Source organism: Erythrolamprus reginae, chromosome 8, assembly GCF_031021105.1.
Source record: "Erythrolamprus reginae isolate rEryReg1 chromosome 8, rEryReg1.hap1, whole genome shotgun sequence".
In the NCBI taxonomy this organism is placed as follows: domain Eukaryota; kingdom Metazoa; phylum Chordata; class Lepidosauria; order Squamata; family Dipsadidae; genus Erythrolamprus; species Erythrolamprus reginae.
This window is the reverse complement of record NC_091957.1, coordinates 21,405,952-21,425,301: the sequence shown is the minus strand read 5'-3', so window position 1 is coordinate 21,425,301 and position 19,350 is coordinate 21,405,952. Positions and strand designations below refer to the sequence as shown.

Genomic DNA, 19,350 nt, shown 5'->3' with positions numbered 1-19,350 from the left:
CCAAGTACTTGTTTCAGGGTTCAAAAAATATAAGACAGGATCTTATTTTTGGGGAAAGGAAGGAAGGAAGGAGGGAGGGAGAAAGATGGATAGATAGATAGATAGATAGATAGATAGATAGATAGATAGATAGATAGATAGATAGATAGATGATAGATGATAGATAGATAGATAGATCTAGGTAGGTAGGTAGGTAGGTAGATAGATAGATAGATAGATAGATAGATAGATAGATAGATAGATAGATAGATAGATAGATAGATAGATACCCCGTTTTCCCCAAAACAAGACATCACCTGATTATTGGGCTTTTGGGTGCATGACAATAAGGCCAAGTGCTTATTTCAGGGTTCAAAAAAATATAAGACAAAGTCTTATTTTCGGGAAAACACGGGTGGATTTTTGCATTTCGGTTATTCAGGGAGCCCGAAGCCTGCAGCTTCTCCAGGGATTATCAAGCACGGGTGTTGGAAACGCCCCTGTGGAGAAGCTGAGAAGGGGATTATCCAGCTCTTGCATCAGGGTGATCTGCAGCCTGCTGCCTTTTGCTTTCTGATAAGTCCATCCAAGCACTGAAATGAACATGATCTGGCTAAGCCAAGATTCAAGAGGTTAAATCCTGGCTGGGACATTTTCATCCCAGCGTGTTGCATTCATTTGTTCCCAAGGAACCCTTAGAAACTCAGCATTAAGCAATACAGATATAAGAGATAATTTACGGCCACAGGCTCAGCCCAAAACTTCTGTTGTTAAGCGAGGCCTTTCTTTTTCTTTTTTAATGGGATCAGATTTTTATTTTTCTCCACCATAAAGTAAAACAATATACAGTTATCAACACAACAACAATGCTTAAAATCAATCATATATAAACTTTTCTTTTCTTATTACTCCCTCAGTGGAGGCTCTTATCGCTTCTCGTCTAAATTTTTTTATTAATTTTATACAACATTAACAATTCTTAAAAATCAAAATAAATGTTTTTCCTCACCGTCTTACTATAAAAAGTTACATTACATCAATGCAAAGAATAATAAAATCTCTTTTATCTAAATTTTAATATTGTATCATATAGCTAATTAAAAATTATATATGTGTATATATATATACAGTAGTCCCTCACCTATCGCGGGAGTTACGTTCCAGACCTTGCCGCGACAGGTGAAATCCGCGATGGGGAATTTATCCTCCTTCCCACCAGCTCCGGATGCCTGGAGGCGAGCAAAGGCCGGCTAACCTTTCCCCCCCACTACTACTTACTCTGTTCTTTGCAGCAGTTCGGCCAAATGTTGTGTTTTTTGCCTTGCCCCGGCTGTAAAGTCCCTGGTGAGCTGCCCCGGCTGTTTCTTTTTTTCTCTCTCTCTCTTCCGCCCTCGAGCACTTCCTCTTCCGCCCTCGAGCCCAGTCTGGAAATCCCCGCCGCGTCGCGTTCCTTTCTTTTTTTTCCTTTCGGCACTGGCGAGGGGGATTGAACGAGGGGACGGGCCTCCGCCGGAGCTCAGTCCCCGCCCCGCTCATCATTTGGGAGTCCCGCTGGGGGATTCTAGCGCTTGTTTGTGTGGTAAAATCATTCAAATGAAGCTGACTTCAAAACCCGCGATGAAGTGAAGCCGCGGCAGGTGAAGCGCGATAGAGCGAGGGACTACTGTATATATATATATATATATATATATATATATATATATATATACACACACACACACACACACACACACACACACAGTAATACCTCATCTTACGAACCTAATTGGTTCCAGGGGGAGGTTCGTAAGACAAAAAATTCGTAAGACGAAACATTGTTTCCCATAGGAAACGATATAAAATCCATTAATCCGTGCAACAACAAAAAAAACGCAAAAAAACACCGCCGCCTGGCTTTCACCATTTGAAACAGCCAGGGGTGCTTCCCAGCGTCCTCCTGAACCCGAACGCCAAACCCGAACTTCCGGGTTCGGCGTTCGGGAGGCCTCCGAGAAGCCCCCCGGCTGTTTTAAAAGGTGAAAGCTGGGCGGCGGGGCTTCCCAGCGGCCTCCCGAACTTTTGCCGAACTTCTGGGTTCAGCGTTCGAGAGGCCGCCGGGAAGCCCCGCCGCCCAGCTGTCACCTTTTAAAACAGCCGGGGGGCTTCTCGGAGGCCTCCCGAATGCTGAACCCAGAAGTTCGGGTTCAGGAGGACTCTGGGAAGCCCCCCGGCTGTTTCAAAAAGCGACAGCCGGGTGGCGGGGTTTCTCGGCGGCGGCGGGTTCGTAAGAAGAAAAAAGTTCGTAAGAAGAGGCAAAAAATTTCTGAACCCCGGGTTCGTATCTCGGGTTTTTCGTAAGACGAGGGGTTCGTATCATGAGGTACCACGGTATGTATGTATGTATGTATGTATGTATGTATGTATGTGTGTGTGTGTGTGTGTGTATATATATATATATATATATATATATATATATATATATATATATTTGTTTTTGTAAATTTTCACGGGTATATGTATGTAGATTGTTCTAAGTTCGGGTTTTGCCCTATGTAATATTTTGCATGTCTATGCGACGTTTCGGTGAAATCACATTCACCATCATCAGATGGAGATTTGGTTTGAATGTAGCAAATAGATTGGGTGATTATGTTTTAGTGATCTGATTGGTTGGTGTAATCATAATTATTAGAAGGATTGACATGGTGATTTTTATGAAGTGTTTTTTGTTTAAGGCTGGTTTCCAAATTTCCAAATTTCAAAATTCCAAAATCATAATTATTAGAACTCCATAAAAAAAGATTCATACTTGATGAAATCAACAAAAGTCTACTCTCTCTTCACCTTAAAATCAGCAACCAAATACACCCTATACTCTGGGATAAATTCAAACAAATATCAATCTGGAGAGCAGAAACAGAAACCCAATACAAGACAGACACGCATAATAAAAAACTAGAAATACAGCAAAAACCCAGCCCTCCACAACAACTTATGACCAAAACAGTACATAACATATCAGACAAGATACTCACCACTACAGAAACCAATATTCTTTCAAAAGGATTCAATTTTGCAATAACCCCCAAACGTATCCCAACTGAAAACATCATATGTGGAATTGAAACAACTCTAAATAAAATCAACCCAGATACAGCCAACAAAATCAGACTTAAAGTCACTAATATTCTCTGCTCTAGTAAACCTCCTAAAAGCAACATACAAAAGGAGGAAAGAGATGGCTGAGATATGTTGATGATACCTTTGTAATTTGGCCACATGGTAAGGAAAAACTAGACAATTTCCTCACACATCTTAACAGCCTACACCCCAAAATACAGTTTACTATGGAAACAGAAATCAATGATCAACTTCCCTTTCTAGATGTACTGGTCTATAAAAAACCCAATGGCAGCCTAGGACACACTATCTACCAAAAGAAAACCCATACCAACCGTTATCTAAATGCACACTCACACCACCACCCCGCACATATCACCTCAGTGGCCAAAACTCTCATCACCAGAACCAAACGCTTAGCTGACCATGAGCACTTAAAAACTGAATTGAACAAACTCAAAGATGTATTAATTTCTAATGGATTCGAAGGGAAAACAATCACAAACTTAATCAAAAAAGAGACACTCCCCAAAAAACAAGATCAAGAACAGGACAATGGTACCACCATCCTCCCTTACATCAAGGGCACCACAGACAAAATTAGTAAAATTCTGCACAAACATAATATCAAAACTTCATTTTGCACTAACCAAAAAATATCTAATATCCTAAGGAGCCCCAAAGATAAAATCCAATTGGAATACCAAGGAATCTATGAAATCCCTTGCAAAACATGTGCAGCCACATACATTGGACAAACCAACTGAAGAGTGAGCCAACGCATTGCAGAACATGTGAATGCAGTTAAAAAAGAAGAAAAGACTTCCTCCCTTGTCCAGCACATTAAAAAAACAGGGCACGAAATTGACTTTGAAAAAACTAAATTACTTCACAAAACAGAGAATTTATATAGAAGAATTGCTCTGGAAGCCATAGAAATTGAGAGGAGCCCCCTTTGCATAAATAAAAGAGATGACACGTCCCGCCTACCAGAAATTTGGAAACCAGCCTTAAACAAAAAAAACACTTCATAAAAATCACCATGTCAATCCTTCTAATAATTATGATTTTGGAATTTTGAAATTTGGAAACCAGCCTTAAACAAAAAACACTTCATAAAAATCACCATGTCAATCCTTCTAATAATTATGATTACACCAACAAATCAGATCACTAAAACATAATCACCCAATCTATTTGCTACATTCAAACCAAATCTCCACCCCCACACTATATACTAGGAAGAAATGACAGTTGCAAACATTCCATTTTACAACAGCACAAAGCTTGGAACTTCAGCCTGATGATGGTGAATGTGATTTCACCGAAACGTCGCATAGACATGCAAAATATTACATGGGGCAAAACCCGAACTCAGAACAATCTACATATATATATATATATATATATATATATATATATATATATATATATATATATACACACACACACACACACACACACACATACACACACACACACACACACACATTATCTTTAGTAAAAGAAACTATTCATAATATATCAACTACTTTATAAAATAAAGTTCTAAAATCTAAACAATAAGTAAATTTTGTGTTATATCGTTATATAGTGTTACCACCATTTCTCATCTTTGCCATCTGGCTTCCAAAGTTAAAAATAAATTCTCATGTTTCAATTTTTCCAAAATTAGCTAAATACTAATACATACGTATCTCTTAGTTTTCTATCCAATCATAAAATTTCCTCCAAATTTTATAATAAGATGTTTCTTAAGTGCCCTGTTTTGCCACTGTCCTTGCCACAGTTGTTAAGTGAATTGCTGGAATTGTTAAGTGAACCATGTGGTCATTCAGCAAATCCAAGCTCCTAGCCATCGTAAATACACTTTACGACCCAAATTTAGATCGCGTGATCGTGGGAATGAAAATTTGGGTCTGTTGTTTCTCCAATTCGTCACCATCAAGGTTCCAAATAATGGACCTCTGTAGCAAGCGGGTAGATTCCTCAAAAGAATAGCTTTATTGGATCTATCATATTGGGACAGATCTGGTGGAAACCGACTCGGAAGGTTCCAGCGGTTTTCACTGAATTAAAACTTTGTCATGTTCTCAAAGATTATAGAGATTATATTCGACTTCTTTTATTGCTTCTATCTTTTTGTATTGTATTATATTATGTTGTAAGCCGCTCTGAGTCCTTCCGGATTGGGCAACCTAGAAGTCGAATAAATAAATAAATAAATAATAAATAAAACAATCAGTCACATGGTCCAATCACAGCGCTGTCTGGTTGCCTGGTGACATCGCTCCTCCTTCCTTTGACCAGGTGTGAGAATGACCTTGGTTCCCAAGAGAAAGTAGTTTGCTTTGGCTAGAAAAGTCCAGCTATCTAAAATCTCCCCTCCCTATCCCTCAGCTCTGGTTTGGCAACACCAAAGCTTCCAAAATGGCTTTAATCAGGTCAGCTTCAGGGTTGACAGTCGTTCTTCTTCCTCCCCCCACCCCCCTCTGCAGACCCTTGCAAAAACACCCACAACGACATGAATAGAGTTTGCCGGGTCAACCCTCGCTCGCGAAGGGCCGAATTGCTGCCCAGGCCTGAAAGCTGCCCTTTGAAGAAAGACCCAGTGTGTGGGGACGACGGTGTGACATATGAGAATGAGTGCGTCTTGCATAGGACGGGCGCCATCCGGGGCATCGAGATCCAGAAGTTGCGTTCAGGACAGTGCCAGGTTCAAGGTAAGTTTTTATTTTTATTTATTTCATTTTTTAAAAATCCCTCCTTTATTTTTGATAACTCACTCGAGGTGGTGAAGATAACTAATATTCCCTCCTTCTATTTTCTTTACAATAACCCCCATGTGATATGGGGACGGAGAGAGAGGGACTACTGCAAAGTCATCCAGCAAGTTTTCCTGCTAAGCCAGGACTAGAATTCACCGTCTCCTGGTGATTGACCCAAAGTAACCCAGTTTGCTTCCATGCCTAAGGTGGGACTAGAATTCACCCTCTCCTGGCAATTGACCCAAAGTCACCCAGTCTACTTTCATGCCTAAGGTGGAACTAGAACTCACCGTCTCCTGGCAATTGACCCAGAGTCACCCAGTCTATTTTCATGCCTAAGGTGGAACTAGAACTCACCATCTCATAATAGTGATTGACACAAAGTCACCCAGTTTGCTTTCATGCCTAGAATGGGACTAGAACTCACTGTCTTCTAGTGATTAACCCCAAATCATCCCATCTGCTTTTAGGGCTAGGGTGGAACTAGAATTCACCATTTCCTGGTGATCGGCCCAAAGTCACCCAGTCTGCTTTCATGCCTAGGAGGGGATTAGAACTCACTATCTTCTAATAATTGACCCAAAATCATCCAGTCTGCTTTTAGGCCTAAGGTGGGACTAGAATTCATCGTCTCCTGGTGATTGGCCCAAAGTCATCCTTCCAGCTTTTATACCTAAGACAAAACTAGAATTCCCAGACAGTGAATTCTCCCTCTCTCTCCCTCCCCTTTCCTCCCTCCCCTCTGTCTCTCACATACACCTGCCTTTTGGGGACAACTGAGACCAACAGCTGGGGTGGCACAGTGGTTAGAGTGCAGCACTGCAGCCTACTTCAGTTAACTGCTGGCTGTAGTTCAGTGGTTCAAATCTCACCACTGGCTGAAGGTTGACTCAGCCTACCATCCTTCCGAGGTGGATAAAATGAGAACCCAGATTGTTGGGGGCAAGAGGCTGATTCTGTCAACTGCTTAGAGAAGGCTGTACAAGCGCCATGAAGCGGTATACAAGTCTAAATGCTATTGGTATTTCTATCCCCTTCTCCTCTTGGCCTCTCCAGACAGATGCCGGGACGAGTGCCGTTTCAACGCCGTCTGTCTGATCCGACGGGGCCTTGCCCGTTGCTCCTGCGAGCGGGTCATCTGCGACGGCGCCTACCAACCTCTCTGCGGCAGGGACAGCCGGACCTACTTCAATGACTGCGAGCGCCAGAAGGCCGAGTGCCATCAGAAAGCCGCCATTCCAGTCAAGCACCACGGACCTTGTGGTAAGTGAGGCCGGACGGCCCCCCCAAACTTGCCCCATTTCTCTGCCTTCGCCCACTGGGCGCAGCCGAAAAAGGTAAGTCTGACTGCACCCCCCTCCCCTTCAGGATGAAACGCACCTGTCGTCCTGCTCCCTTCCTTTCTCGATCCTCCGTTCCCTGTTCTCCTCCTGTGGCCTCTTGTCTCTTGTTTGTCAAACTTTTGTCCTTAACGGGGAATTTTGGAGAAGAGTGTTCAGTCCTGTCCACCCTCCACCTTTTCATCTCTCCATCTCTCTCTCTCTCTCGTTCCTGTCTCATTCCTTTTCTCGGCTTCAGCATCGCACGCTAACCTCTCGCACCCTTCAAGCTTGGGGTTCCTGAAAGACACCTTTCCCATTCTCCGAATCTTTCTTAGTTTTGCAGGGCTGAATCTTGGCGGTGTCTTTTTCTCTCCCTGGGCTTCAAATCTGTGGAGGTCCGAAGTGGAGGCGCGCAAGGCAAAGGCACGTTTGGCCCTAAAGAGCTCAGGACAGGTAGCCCCAAACCCAGGAAGGGGGAAAAAAGAGGATATCCAGCCGGTTCAATTGGTCCTGTTCCGTTTCCCGTTAAAACTTTTGCCCGTTTGCAACTTGACGAGCGATAACAGACATTCCGAATAAATTGCAAATCGTTAGGCCTGTACATCAAACTCCCGTTCAACCCTGCGTGGAATTTTTAACTGCATGCCCAGGAATCTGGATTATGCAGGTAGCTCTTGACTTAACAGCAGTTCATTTAGTGACCCCTTGAAGTTATGATGGCATTGGGGGAAATAGTGACTCACAGCCGATTTTCACACTGAATTCCGTTGCGGCATTCTCCTGTGGTCACATGATCAAAATTCAGACACGTGGCCCACTGACTCATATTTATGACGGTCGCGGGCTTACGTGCATATGGTCCCCTTTTGCAACCTTTAGCAAGAAGCAAAGTCAACGGGGAACCCAGATTTGCTTAACAACTGTGCGACTAATTGAAGCACCGAAGTGGCACAGTGGTTAGAGCGCAGTACTGCAGGCTATTTCTGCTGACTGCCAGCTGCCTACAATTTGGCAGTTCAAATCTCACCAAGCTCAAGGTTGACTCAGCCTTCCATCTTTCCGAGGTGGGTAAAACGGGGAACCAGATTGTTGGGGGGCAATATGCTGACTCTGTAAACCATTTAGAGAGGGCTGTAAAAGCACTGGGAAGCGGTATATAACTCTTAAGTGCTATTGCTCTTAATAACCACAGTGATTCACTTAACAACAGGGTCAGGAAAAGTCCATAAGATGGGGAAAAACTCACTCAACAAGTGTTTCGTTTAGCAGAAATGTTGGGATCAACTGTGGCCGTTAAGTCGAGGGCTACCTGAAATAAGTTATGGGGACATGTGTCTCAAGGATATTCCATGCCGAGAATCCGTTGACGAAGATGCTTTCGTTTTAAGGTGGCGCAGTGGTTAGAGCATGGTACTGCAGGCTACTTCTACTGACTGCCGGCTTGACTGCAATTCGGCAGTTCGAATCTCACTAGGCTCAAGGTTGACTCAGCCTTCCATCCTTCCGAGGTGGGTAAAATGAGGACCCAGATTGTTGGGGCAATAAGTCTGACTCTGTAAACTGCTTAGAGAGGGCTGTAAAGCACTGTAAAGTCAAATATAAGACTCAGTGCTATTGCTGTTGCTTATACAGACTCAATTAGCCATGTCAAAAGAAGAGTTAGCAACTTCATTTCTACAAAATGCAAATTTGATTACCGTTAACCCTGGTCAGGCGTGCCTGCTGGGGAAAAAAACTGCCTTCTACTCCTTTAGTCTGTGGATCTGTGTATGATACAGACCCTCAAAACGAGTTAAATCAGTAACTGAATTAAATGCACTGGCTCAACCACGGTAATACGCTTTTCCACCTCCTTTGAAAACTCACAGGGGGACAGATACGATATTATCTCTCTCGGGAGAATCCAGAGGGGGTGAGAAAAAAAGATTTTAAAAACTCTTGTTTTTCTGCCTGGCTTTAAAAAAAGAAAAAGGAAAAACCCACGGAGCGCGAAAGGAAGAAGAAAATTAATCTCGCCTGTCTGGTGTGCCAAAGCAAAGCGGATAACATATCACACTGCAAACACACACACACACACACACACACGAGAAAACAGTCAAACATTTGCATCGAGGCAAATATTTCCCCACTAATTTTTCCGCCACAATACATCTTTTAATCTTCAAATCGCCCCGAGATATCTTCGACAGGAAGCGTTGAAATAATCACAGGTTTGATTTCTACGAACAGTTGTTTGCTGAAATATTTTATTACGGGAGTGCAATTTTTTTTCTCTCTCTCTGTCGCACTTCATTCGGCCCCGTCGGCAGTTTCCAAATGCTAGAGTTTTTTTGGGGGGGAAACACTTGATTTGAAACCTGCCCCTTCATCACTGTTCCCTCTAAGCTGCGTGGCCGTGCAGCCACGTAACCAATAACAAACTGCCACGTAGTATTTCCCAATGCTGTGCAGTCGTGATGCCTATTGTGGGGGGGAAGGAAACCCTAAATACCATGCAAGTATTTTAATATTGCAGACTTGCAGTATTATAAGTGATACTGTTATATAACACTTTTAATTAAGCGGGTACACTGAATAAACATAACTTTGAGTTTCAAATAGCACTGATTTCATTGTTGTCTTGGGTGACATCTGTGAAAAACTGTCAGGCGAAATTGTCATGAAAATGTGCCATTGAGACACTATTATTATTATTATTATTATTATTATTATTATTATTATTATTATTATTATTATTATTTTATTAGATTTGTATGCCGCCCCTTTCCGTAGACTATACTTTTCCGCCCATGCCCAAAAAAATTAGAGGGAACATTGCCCTTCACCATTCAAAACATCTGCATGGAATTGACCAAAATTGACCGAAATTGACTGAAATTGACCGAAATTCAGAGGGAGCCGCCAAAAGAAAGCTGGATGCCTTTTGTTAAAAAACAAAAAACCGCCAATTCTCTGCCAGGGGAAACTAAAATTGGGGCATGCCTGATAACTTGAGGGAAGCAGTCCATAGCTGTGTCTGTCTATCTCCCCCTCCCTCCTTTCTTTCTCTCCTTCCTCTTTCTCTCTTTCTTTCTGTTGTCTTGTGTCTTCTAGCGTTTCCTGTTTGGAGAAAGGAAGTGCGCCTGCCCACTTCTCTGGATCACTCTACCAGGAGAATTCTGCTGCGAGGTTCGCTTCTTAGCTTCCTCTTGGCATTGCGTTTAGCAGAGGGAGGGGGGAATTCCCTTGCTTTGCAAGCCTTTCCCTTGCCCGTCGATGCCCGGTTGGCACGAGAGCTGGTGACCACCATTTTCTTCCCTTTTGTAAGGGTTGCAAAAGGCTTGCATCCTCCTCCCGAACATGCACGATTGCATTCCTGCATCATTTTGAGCATGGGAACTGAATTAGCTCATCTTCTGGGCTTGGGTGGTATTGCGCTTGTTAAGGTATGACATGACTGGCACAACCAGGGGGACAAAATTATCCCAGGGTTAAAGCCTAATCTAAGTCAGTTGGTTCATTTTATTGTCCCTGCACCTTCAGCTCCATTATAATTGTAAAAATAAAACACAAACACATGCTTGGCTGCATAGCTAGAGGTATAACAAGCAGGAAGAGGGAGATTGTGATTCCCTTATATAGAGCGCTGGTGAGACCACATTTGGAATACTGTGTTCAGTTCTGGAGACCTCACCTACAAAAAGATATTGACAAAACTGAACGGGTCCAAAGATGGGCTACAAGAATGGTGGAAGGTCTTAAGCAATCTGAAGTTAGTTGGGGGAAAGATCAAAAGCAACATGAGAAAATATTATTTCACTGAAAGAGTAGTAGATCCTTGGAAAAAACTTCCAGCAGATGTGGTTGGTAAATCCACAGTAACTGAATTTAAACGTGCCTGGGATAAACATATATCCATTGTAAGATAAAATACAGGAAATAGTATAAGGGCAGACTAGATGGACCATGAGGTCTTTTTCTGCCGTCAGTCTTCTATGTTTCTATGTTTCTATCCTTCACATCCTATACAATTGAATTGAAAACCCCTGATATTGCATTAGTATTGCACTCTACTGTAGAATTCAATATACCGTATATTTTGGAGTATAAGGCGCATCAGAGTATAAGATACATCTTAAAAAATCTTCCTAGGAGGGAGTAGCAATGAAAACAAGCCTGCAAGGACTTAGGGCTGGAAAAAAATCTTATTCGGAGGGAGTAGCAGTGAAAAAAATCCTGCAAGCCCGGAAAATTGTTAGCACCTTGTTAAGGCTGGAAAAACCTTTTTTGGAGGGAGCAGGAATGAAAACAAGCCTGCAAAGACTTAGGGCTGGAAAATAAACCTATTTGGAGGGAGTAGCCATGAAAAAATGCTGCAAGCCTGGAAGATTGTTAGCACCTTGTTAGGGCTGAAAACATCTTTTTTTTTTTGAGGGAGTAGGAGTGAAAATAACCCTGCAAAAGACCTAGGGCTGGAAAAAAACTTATACAGAGCAAGTAACAATGAAAAAGCCTGCAAGTCGGTACAAACTGGGAAGATTATTAGTGCCTTGTTAGCGCAGGAAAAAATAGTTTTTGAAAAAGCTACATTCAGAGTATAAGACACACCCAAATTTTCAGTCTCTTTTAGGGGGGAAAAAGGTATGGGAACTCTGGTAAATAAGGTAATGAAGAAACCCACCCTTGACCAAGGGGTTGGTAGCTGGCCAATTTACTCTGAATTCCAAACAGCATCCTGTTCTTCCTTTGCTGAAATTGAGGCGAAGGGAGAATGCTTAGAAATGTAGGGGTGGAGGGCTACTTTGAGACTAGATACAGTGGTACCTCTACTTACGAACTTAATTCGTTCCATGACCAGGTTCTTAAATAGAAAAGTTTGTAAGAAGAAGCAATTTTCCCCATAGGAATCAATGTAAAAGCAAATAATGCCTGCGATTGGGGAAACCGCAGAGAGGGTGGAGACTCTGTTTCCTCCCAGGAGATTCCTAGAGAGGCCCCATGGAGGCTTCTCCCCGCGTTTTCTGGTCTTTTTTCCTCCCAGGAGATTCCTAGAGAGGCCCCATGGAGGCTTCTCCCCTCCTTTTCTGGTTACAGTTTCGGAAGCTTGGGTTTGCAAGGAGAAAATGGTTCTTGAGAAGAGGCAAAAAAATCTTGAACACCCGGCTCTTATCTAGAAAAGTTTGTAAGTAGAGGCTTTCTTAGGTAGAGGTACCACTGTATGTCATTTTTTCTTTTTTCCTCAAGGTGTTAAGAGCAGCTGGTCAGCTTTGATTAAATCCCAGAGAAAAGCTTCTAGCCCCAGGAGTAAAAAAATTGCATGGCTGGCCGATCTCCCTGAGAGGCTTGCTTTCTACCTGCAGGGAAATGGCTAGAAAGGAGCAGCTTCCCTTCCATGTAAATCCAGCGAGGTTTGAGATCCTGTCTGCTGTCGTCCCGTGGGGCTGAGGGTCTTCTTTTAAGATCGGTTTTCTTTGCGCGCACGCCATCGCATGAAATTGCGAACTTTAGAAGAACAGTGGCTGCTTCCTCTTGCTCATCCTGTCTCAGTGTTTTCTGCTTCCCCCTCTTACGTTTTCTCAGTGGTTTCCCCACCTTCCTCTTCCTCTCTTGCTTCTCCCCATCCCTCCCTCCCTCCGTGAAATGCTCCCTTGCGATGAACACACACACACAAACACACACACACACAAACACACGCAAAACACCTCCAGCCTGCTTTCTGCATCCTTCCATTCAGCAACTTGGCATTGCTACTGCTACTACTGCGATGCGCTCTATGGGGGGGGGGGCTACTCTTAAAAAGGGTTTGGAGACTACAATTAGTCCAAAACGCAGCCGTACAATTAAAAAACTTTTAAAAAAATATTTTAAAAACCTTTTTAAAAACTTTAAAAAAGACCTTTAAAACTTAAAAAAAAGTTTAAAAAAACTTAAACTAATTTTTTATTTTTATTTTTAATTTTAAAGGTGGATCTGTCATTTGGCATGGCCAAATCTCTATCTCACCCATTTGGCAAACTCCGGAGTCTGGCCACTGCAAATGCAGATCTCCTACCTTCTTCATGCCCTGCTGTGACCCAATAAGCAGAGGTGCAGTCAGGCGGTAGGGAAAGTGAGTAGAATGCTTGGCTGCATAGCTAGAGGTATCACAAGTAGGAAGAGGGAGATTGTGATTCCGCTGTATAGAGCGCTTGTGAGACCCCACTGGGAATACTGTGTCCGGTTCTGGAGACCTCACCTACAAAAAGAAATTGATCAAATTGAACGGGTCCAAAGATGGGCTACAAAAATGGTGGAAGGTCCTAAGCATAAAACTTACCAGGAAAGACTTCATGAACTCCATCTGTAGAGTCTGGAGGACAGAAGGAAAAGGGGGGATGTGATCAAAACACTTAAATATGTTAAAGGGTTAAATAAGGTCCAGGAGGGAAGTCTTTTTAATAGGAAAGTAAACAAAGGAGGCACAATCTGAGGTTAGTTGGGGGAAAGATCAGAAGCAACGTGAGAAAATATTATTTTACTGAAAGAGTAGTAGATGCTTGGAACAAACTTCCAGCAGACGTGGTTGGAAAATCCACAGTAACTGAATTTAAACATGCCTGGGATAAACATAGATCCATAGTACAAGGGCAGACTAGATGGACCAGGAGATCTTTTTCTGCCGTCAATCTTCTATGTTTCTAAGTAGTGATTTGGATGATGCAGGCAATCCCAGATATGTGGACGGATGCATAATGAGGTCTTTTTTTTTTTTAGGGGAGGACGCTGATCCCTTCCCTCCTGTGAGAAAGGGGCAGTCAATCAGGAAACGCTGGGGGGCTCCCCTGACCTCTAACTGTTCTGCCTTCTTTCCTGGTCTTCCGCTGCAGATATTGGCAAGCCGAGCCCCTGCTTGAGTGTCGAGTGCCAGTTCGGGGCCACCTGCGTGGTGAAGAACCAGGAGGCTGTTTGCGAGTGTCAGCAAGTGTGCCAAAACATCTACGATCCGGTCTGCGGCAGCGACAACCTCACCTACAGCAACCCTTGCGAGTTGGACGCCATGGCGTGTACCCTCCGAAAGGAGATCAGCGTGAAACACAAGGGCCCCTGCGGTGAGTGGTCAGATTCCCTGGCGGCCTGAAATAGGAAAAAAAAAAACCAATCCAAAATCCAAAAATTCCCATTTTAGAAGGGGAAGCATGGTGACATTCAAAACTCAGTTGAAGATTGGGATAGCTGCTCCTGTTGCTGGAAGCTCTGCAGCAATAGTGGGATCAGAAGAGTGAATGAATGAATCCTCATCTGAGTATTATGTTGGCAGTTCCGTGTTAGCAAAAACTTCAGAAGAGAAGGATTTAGAGGTAGTGATTTCTGACAGTCTCAAAATGGGTGAACAGTGCAGTCATGTGGTAGGGAAAGCGAGTAGAATGCTTGGCTGCATAGCTAGAGGTATAACAAGCAGGAAGAGGGAGATTGTGGTCCCGCTGTATAGAGTGCTGGTGAGACCACATTTGGAATATACTGTGCTCAGTTCTGGAGACCTCACCTACAAAAAGATGTTGATCAAAGTGAACACAAGAACAAGGGGGCACAATCTGAGGTGAGTTGGGGAAAAGATCCGAAGCAATGTGAGAAAATATTATTTGACCGAAAGAGTCGTAATGCTTGGAACAAACTTCCAGCAGACGTGGTTGGTAAATCCATAGGAAATGAATTTAAACATGCCTGGGATAAACATAGATCCATCCTAAGATAAAATACAGGAAGCAGTATAAGGGCAGACTAAATGAACCAGGAGGTCTTTTTCTGCCGTCAATCTTCTATATTTCTATGAGTGAAGGAAGCCGAGCCAGGGCAAAATTGTCAGAACCAGTGGGTTCCTGAGGAGGGGAGAACAAACAGGACTTCCGAAACCCAAAAAGTTTCCCGAATGTGGCCCTGAATACAATCTCTTATTTTGATCTCTTATTTTTCAATAAACGTGTTATTTTTAGAGAGCTTGCAAAGGCCGTAAGTCGATAAATATTTTAAACATCCTCTCCGTTTTAATGTCTTGTGCAGTAAATACGGATAGATCTAATCCACCTCAACTTAAACTTTTCCCCCGCATATCCCAGATCTGTTTTGAGGACACGCTGCAGTCCAAAAAAAATGAGCTGAGATGCTGCAGATGTTAACCCAGATTGTGGGTCAGACCTCCGGTGCTGCCAGCAGGGAGGGGTGGGCTCAATTTTATGGGTCGCATCTGGACCCTCGAAGCTCCAGTTTCAAATCCCTGCTCGCCTAGCAGCCGCGGCCTCTCCTAGCCCTAGCTCCGGGCCTTCTCTTAAACCTCCGCTTAAAAAATTATTATGGGAGATTAAACGGAGTATCAGAGATCGAGGTCGGCGATCCCAGCGGCTGTATTACAACCAGAGGATGGATGTGTAAGCAATTAGCTCAGGAAGCATAATGCCCAAAATCCCCCACTATCTATCTAAGCAGTTTATAGTCTTGAATCTAATATAAGGGGTTGGGGGCAGACAAGGGTTCCTCATGTACGGCTCTCTTGGTGTGCTCCTGGAGACCGGCGTGGCCATGCGCACGTCGGCATGAGATCCGGCTTCTGCGCATGCGCCGGAAATGAAATTTTGCATGACGACGCTCACATGCATGAGATTTCACTGTTTTTTGCAGTTTTTTCGCTTTGCACATGTGCAGAAGCAAACAAATCGGCAAAAATCAGTGAAATCTCTTATGTGCAAGAGTCCTCACTTGAGATTTTGCTTCCGGTGCATGCGCAGAAGCTGAATCTCACACGGGCGCACACGTCGGGGATGCGGAGATTCATGCGCATCTCCATTTCTGTTTTTACACTATACAGTGGTACCTCTACCTAAGAACGTCTCTACTTATGAACTTTTCTAGATAAGAACCGGGTGTTCAAGATTTTTTTGCCTCTTCTCAAGAACCAAGGACAGAAAAGGCGGGGAGAAGCCTCCGTGGGTCCTCTCTAGGAATCTCCTTGGAGGAAACAGGACCTCCACCCTCCCTGTGGTTTTTCCAATCGCTTGCATTATTTGCTTTTACATTGGTTCCTATGGAAAAACCCGAGCCGCCGAACCTGTAACCGGAAAAGGCAGGGAGAAGCCTAAGTGGGGCCTCTCTAGGAATCTCCTGGGAAGAAACAGGGCCAGAAAAGGCAGAGAGGAGCCTCCGTGACATTGATTCCTATGGAAAAAATTGTTTCTTCTTCCAAACATTTCTACTTAAGAACCTGGTCACAGGACGAATTAAGTTCATAAGTAGAGGTACCACGGTAGTGTGGCCTGTACCGCGTGCAGCCTACTACTGGTTTGGGGGGGCGAAGAGGTTACGGGATGGGGAAGAGAACCCAGAGATAAAGACGAGAGGTTCATTTCAGTTCCTTGTCCTTCTGCCCATTAGGGTCTTCCCCCGATAAGGTGGGTTTCATTTGGCCCGTGGCAATCCCCCCCTTCCTTGTGCTGAGCCATCTTGAGGACTAGAAACCCGCTGCTTCCTTCAGGGTGCTGTGGCGTATTTCTCTGTTGGCTTCTGCCACATGTTGAAAAAAGGCGGATCGGATGGTTTGGTGTCTCCTGGGGGGGGGGAGAAATTACAGCTCAACGGCAGTGCACTGCTCTCCAGCCTGTGTCAAATCGGACAATCTAGTACATCAGAATTGGGATTTTTTTTCCCCAGCGAGACTTTTTAAAAAATAATTTAAAAAAATTAAAAACCTCTAACTGTCGGAGGGGAAGTGGGCCTTGTGTGCTTTTAGCAGGTTGCCTGAAGGGTTTGAAAACTGCCTGACGCTCGGCTGTGCTTTCAAATGGCTGGGATTTATTTTTAGTGTTGTGTTTGGTTTTTTAAAAAAAACCTCTGATCGTTTTATTGCGCTTCGTACTTCTGGTGTTGTTGTTATATGAATTGCCTCGGGAGGTGGGATTGATAGATTGAACGGGAGAGAAACGAGAGCTCCTCTCGCCCGTCTTGTATCGGGCGATTTAACAAAATCTTCCTCTGCTCTTCCTTCCTTCCTGCCTCTCTATCTCCCTCTCTCCCTCCTTCCTGCTTTCCTGCCTTCCTCCTTTCTCCCTCCCTCCTTTCATCACTTCATCTTCCTTCCTCCCTCCCTCCCTTCCTGCCCCCACTCCGTCCTTCCTGTCTTCTTTCCTTCCTGCCTGCCTCCCTCCCTCTTTCTTGCCTTCCTTCACTTCCTCTTCCTCTCTTCCTCCCTTCCTTTCCCTCCTTCCTGGCCCCCAGACTAGATGGTCCATGAGGTCAATCTGCCGTCGATCTTCTATGTTTCTATGTTTCTAAGTATTGGGCCAGCCTCCTGGCACTGGTGGTCGGGTGGACTGAATCCTCATTGCCCATCAAAGTTTTCTTCTCCAAGCGTAAACTAAGCGGGGCAGAGTGAAAATGCACGCGTTGCCCCAGGATGGTGGAACGCAGCAGCTGGCAAACCCTTGCCAATGTTAGGCGGTAATTAAATTGGCTGGCATCATGAATCAACGTGGATGAAGGTGCCAGGCAGGTTATGCCTCTCGTACAAATCCTCCTGCGGGGAATATGCCAGAGTTCTGTGGGTGTTTGCGTGTGAACTAAAACTCGGCATCACAAGACACCCTGGAAATCAGGCTCATTTTCAAAATGTTAGAAAGCCAGATGTCAAGGTTCCAGATAACATCCAAACCAAATCAGAAACTTAAGTCAAAACATTCTTTGAAATTCCAATTTAATTCCAGAGCCATGCTGGCAACTGTTCTATCCCTGGATTTTCAGATTGAAACAAACGGCTAAAATCCCAAGATTTAAGCTTTGAATTACACTATTTATTTGAAAAAAGCAACATTTGCAGCAGAATTCAGTCTTTGAAAGTCCATGGAATAGATTTCTTTGCTGCGAAGTAATCGGGAAAGGCACCAAATTCAAGGATAATTGGCATTCCAGCAAGATAAAACAGGCAATGAGTCACAGGGTATATAATTCAGCTCACCACATTTCGGTCAGGCAGGCAATTTCTAGAAGATTATAGAGCAGAAATCAGGTATTTTTGGGAAGCATTTTCTGGAACCCCCAGATCTAACACAGCGTCCATGAAATCAACATTGAAACTCCACCCAGAATTTCCCATAATCCTTTCCTTTTATACCTGCTGTAAGTGGTCAGCAACCCCCTGGAACAGGGATGGCGAACCTATGGCACAGGTGCCACAGACGGCAGGTGGAGCCACATCTGCTGCACGTGAGCTGTTGCCCTAGCTCAGCTCTAAAGTGCATGTGTGTGCCAGCCAGCTGGTTTTTGGCTCACGCAGAGGCTCTGGGAGAGTGTTTTTGGCTTCCAGAGAGCCTCCTAGGGGATGTGGGAGGGCATTTGGAGCTGGAGAAAGCCTACTGGGCCCACCAGATATTGAAAACCAATTAGAACTCCGTCTCCTGATGATTGGCCCAAACTCACCCAGTTGGCTTTCACGCCTAAAGCGAAACTAAAACTCACCGCCTCCTCCACTTCCTAAGCCAGCATCTTACCCACTCTACCAAACTGCCTGTCCTTTTTCCCTGGCTTTCAACCTGAGCCCTGGGGTTATTGCTTGTTTTATTCCCCCATTGATTGACAGGGGAACGGACCGTGCCTGCCATGAGATTCTCTCTCTTGACATATCCTGCGGCTCGAAGCATCTCTCTCTCTGCTTTTCAATAGATAAGCCCTGCCAGAATCCAGCTGTAAAACCGAAAGCTGTTTTTTCGGGCTCTCCGCTAGCCTCTTCCTCTCTTTACAGGCTGCCTGCCAAAGATACCTTATCCCAGGTCCCTTCTCGACCTGCTTAAACAAGTAGCTTTAACCCTCTCGGGAAAAAGTCTTTTTGCGCCGTTCTGCTTGCTACCAAGGCATGCATTTGAATTCTGGCATGCCCATCATCCCTTTCACTGGTCAGGGAGTCCCACAGGCCTGTGGGTTATCCATGAACTCACCCCTTCCTAAGAAAAATGCTAGCCTTAACATCCTTTGGGGAAGCGAAAAAAGGAGAGTACGTACCTAGAATAAAGAGATCTACGTATAGAAAGGATACAAAAAATTATGATTTTTAACAGAGACACCAATGTGTTAAGCATGTACAGGAAAATAATAATAATAATAATAATAATAATAATAATAATAATAATAATGATAACAACAACAACAACAACAACAACAACAACAACAACAACAACAACAACAAC

At 43.9% G+C, this 19,350-nt stretch overlaps 1 protein-coding gene across 1 annotated transcript in view; it reads left to right on the top strand.

The window, feature by feature from the left end:
• AGRN (agrin) overlaps nt 1-19,350 on the top strand; it is a 286,746-nt gene that overhangs the window by 182,660 nt on the left and 84,736 nt on the right. The window contains exons 6-8 of the mRNA XM_070759241.1: nt 5,577-5,801; nt 6,903-7,109; nt 14,014-14,235. Coding sequence (XP_070615342.1) covers nt 5,577-5,801; nt 6,903-7,109; nt 14,014-14,235 — 654 coding nt within the window. The remainder of the gene's footprint in view (nt 1-5,576; nt 5,802-6,902; nt 7,110-14,013; nt 14,236-19,350) is intronic.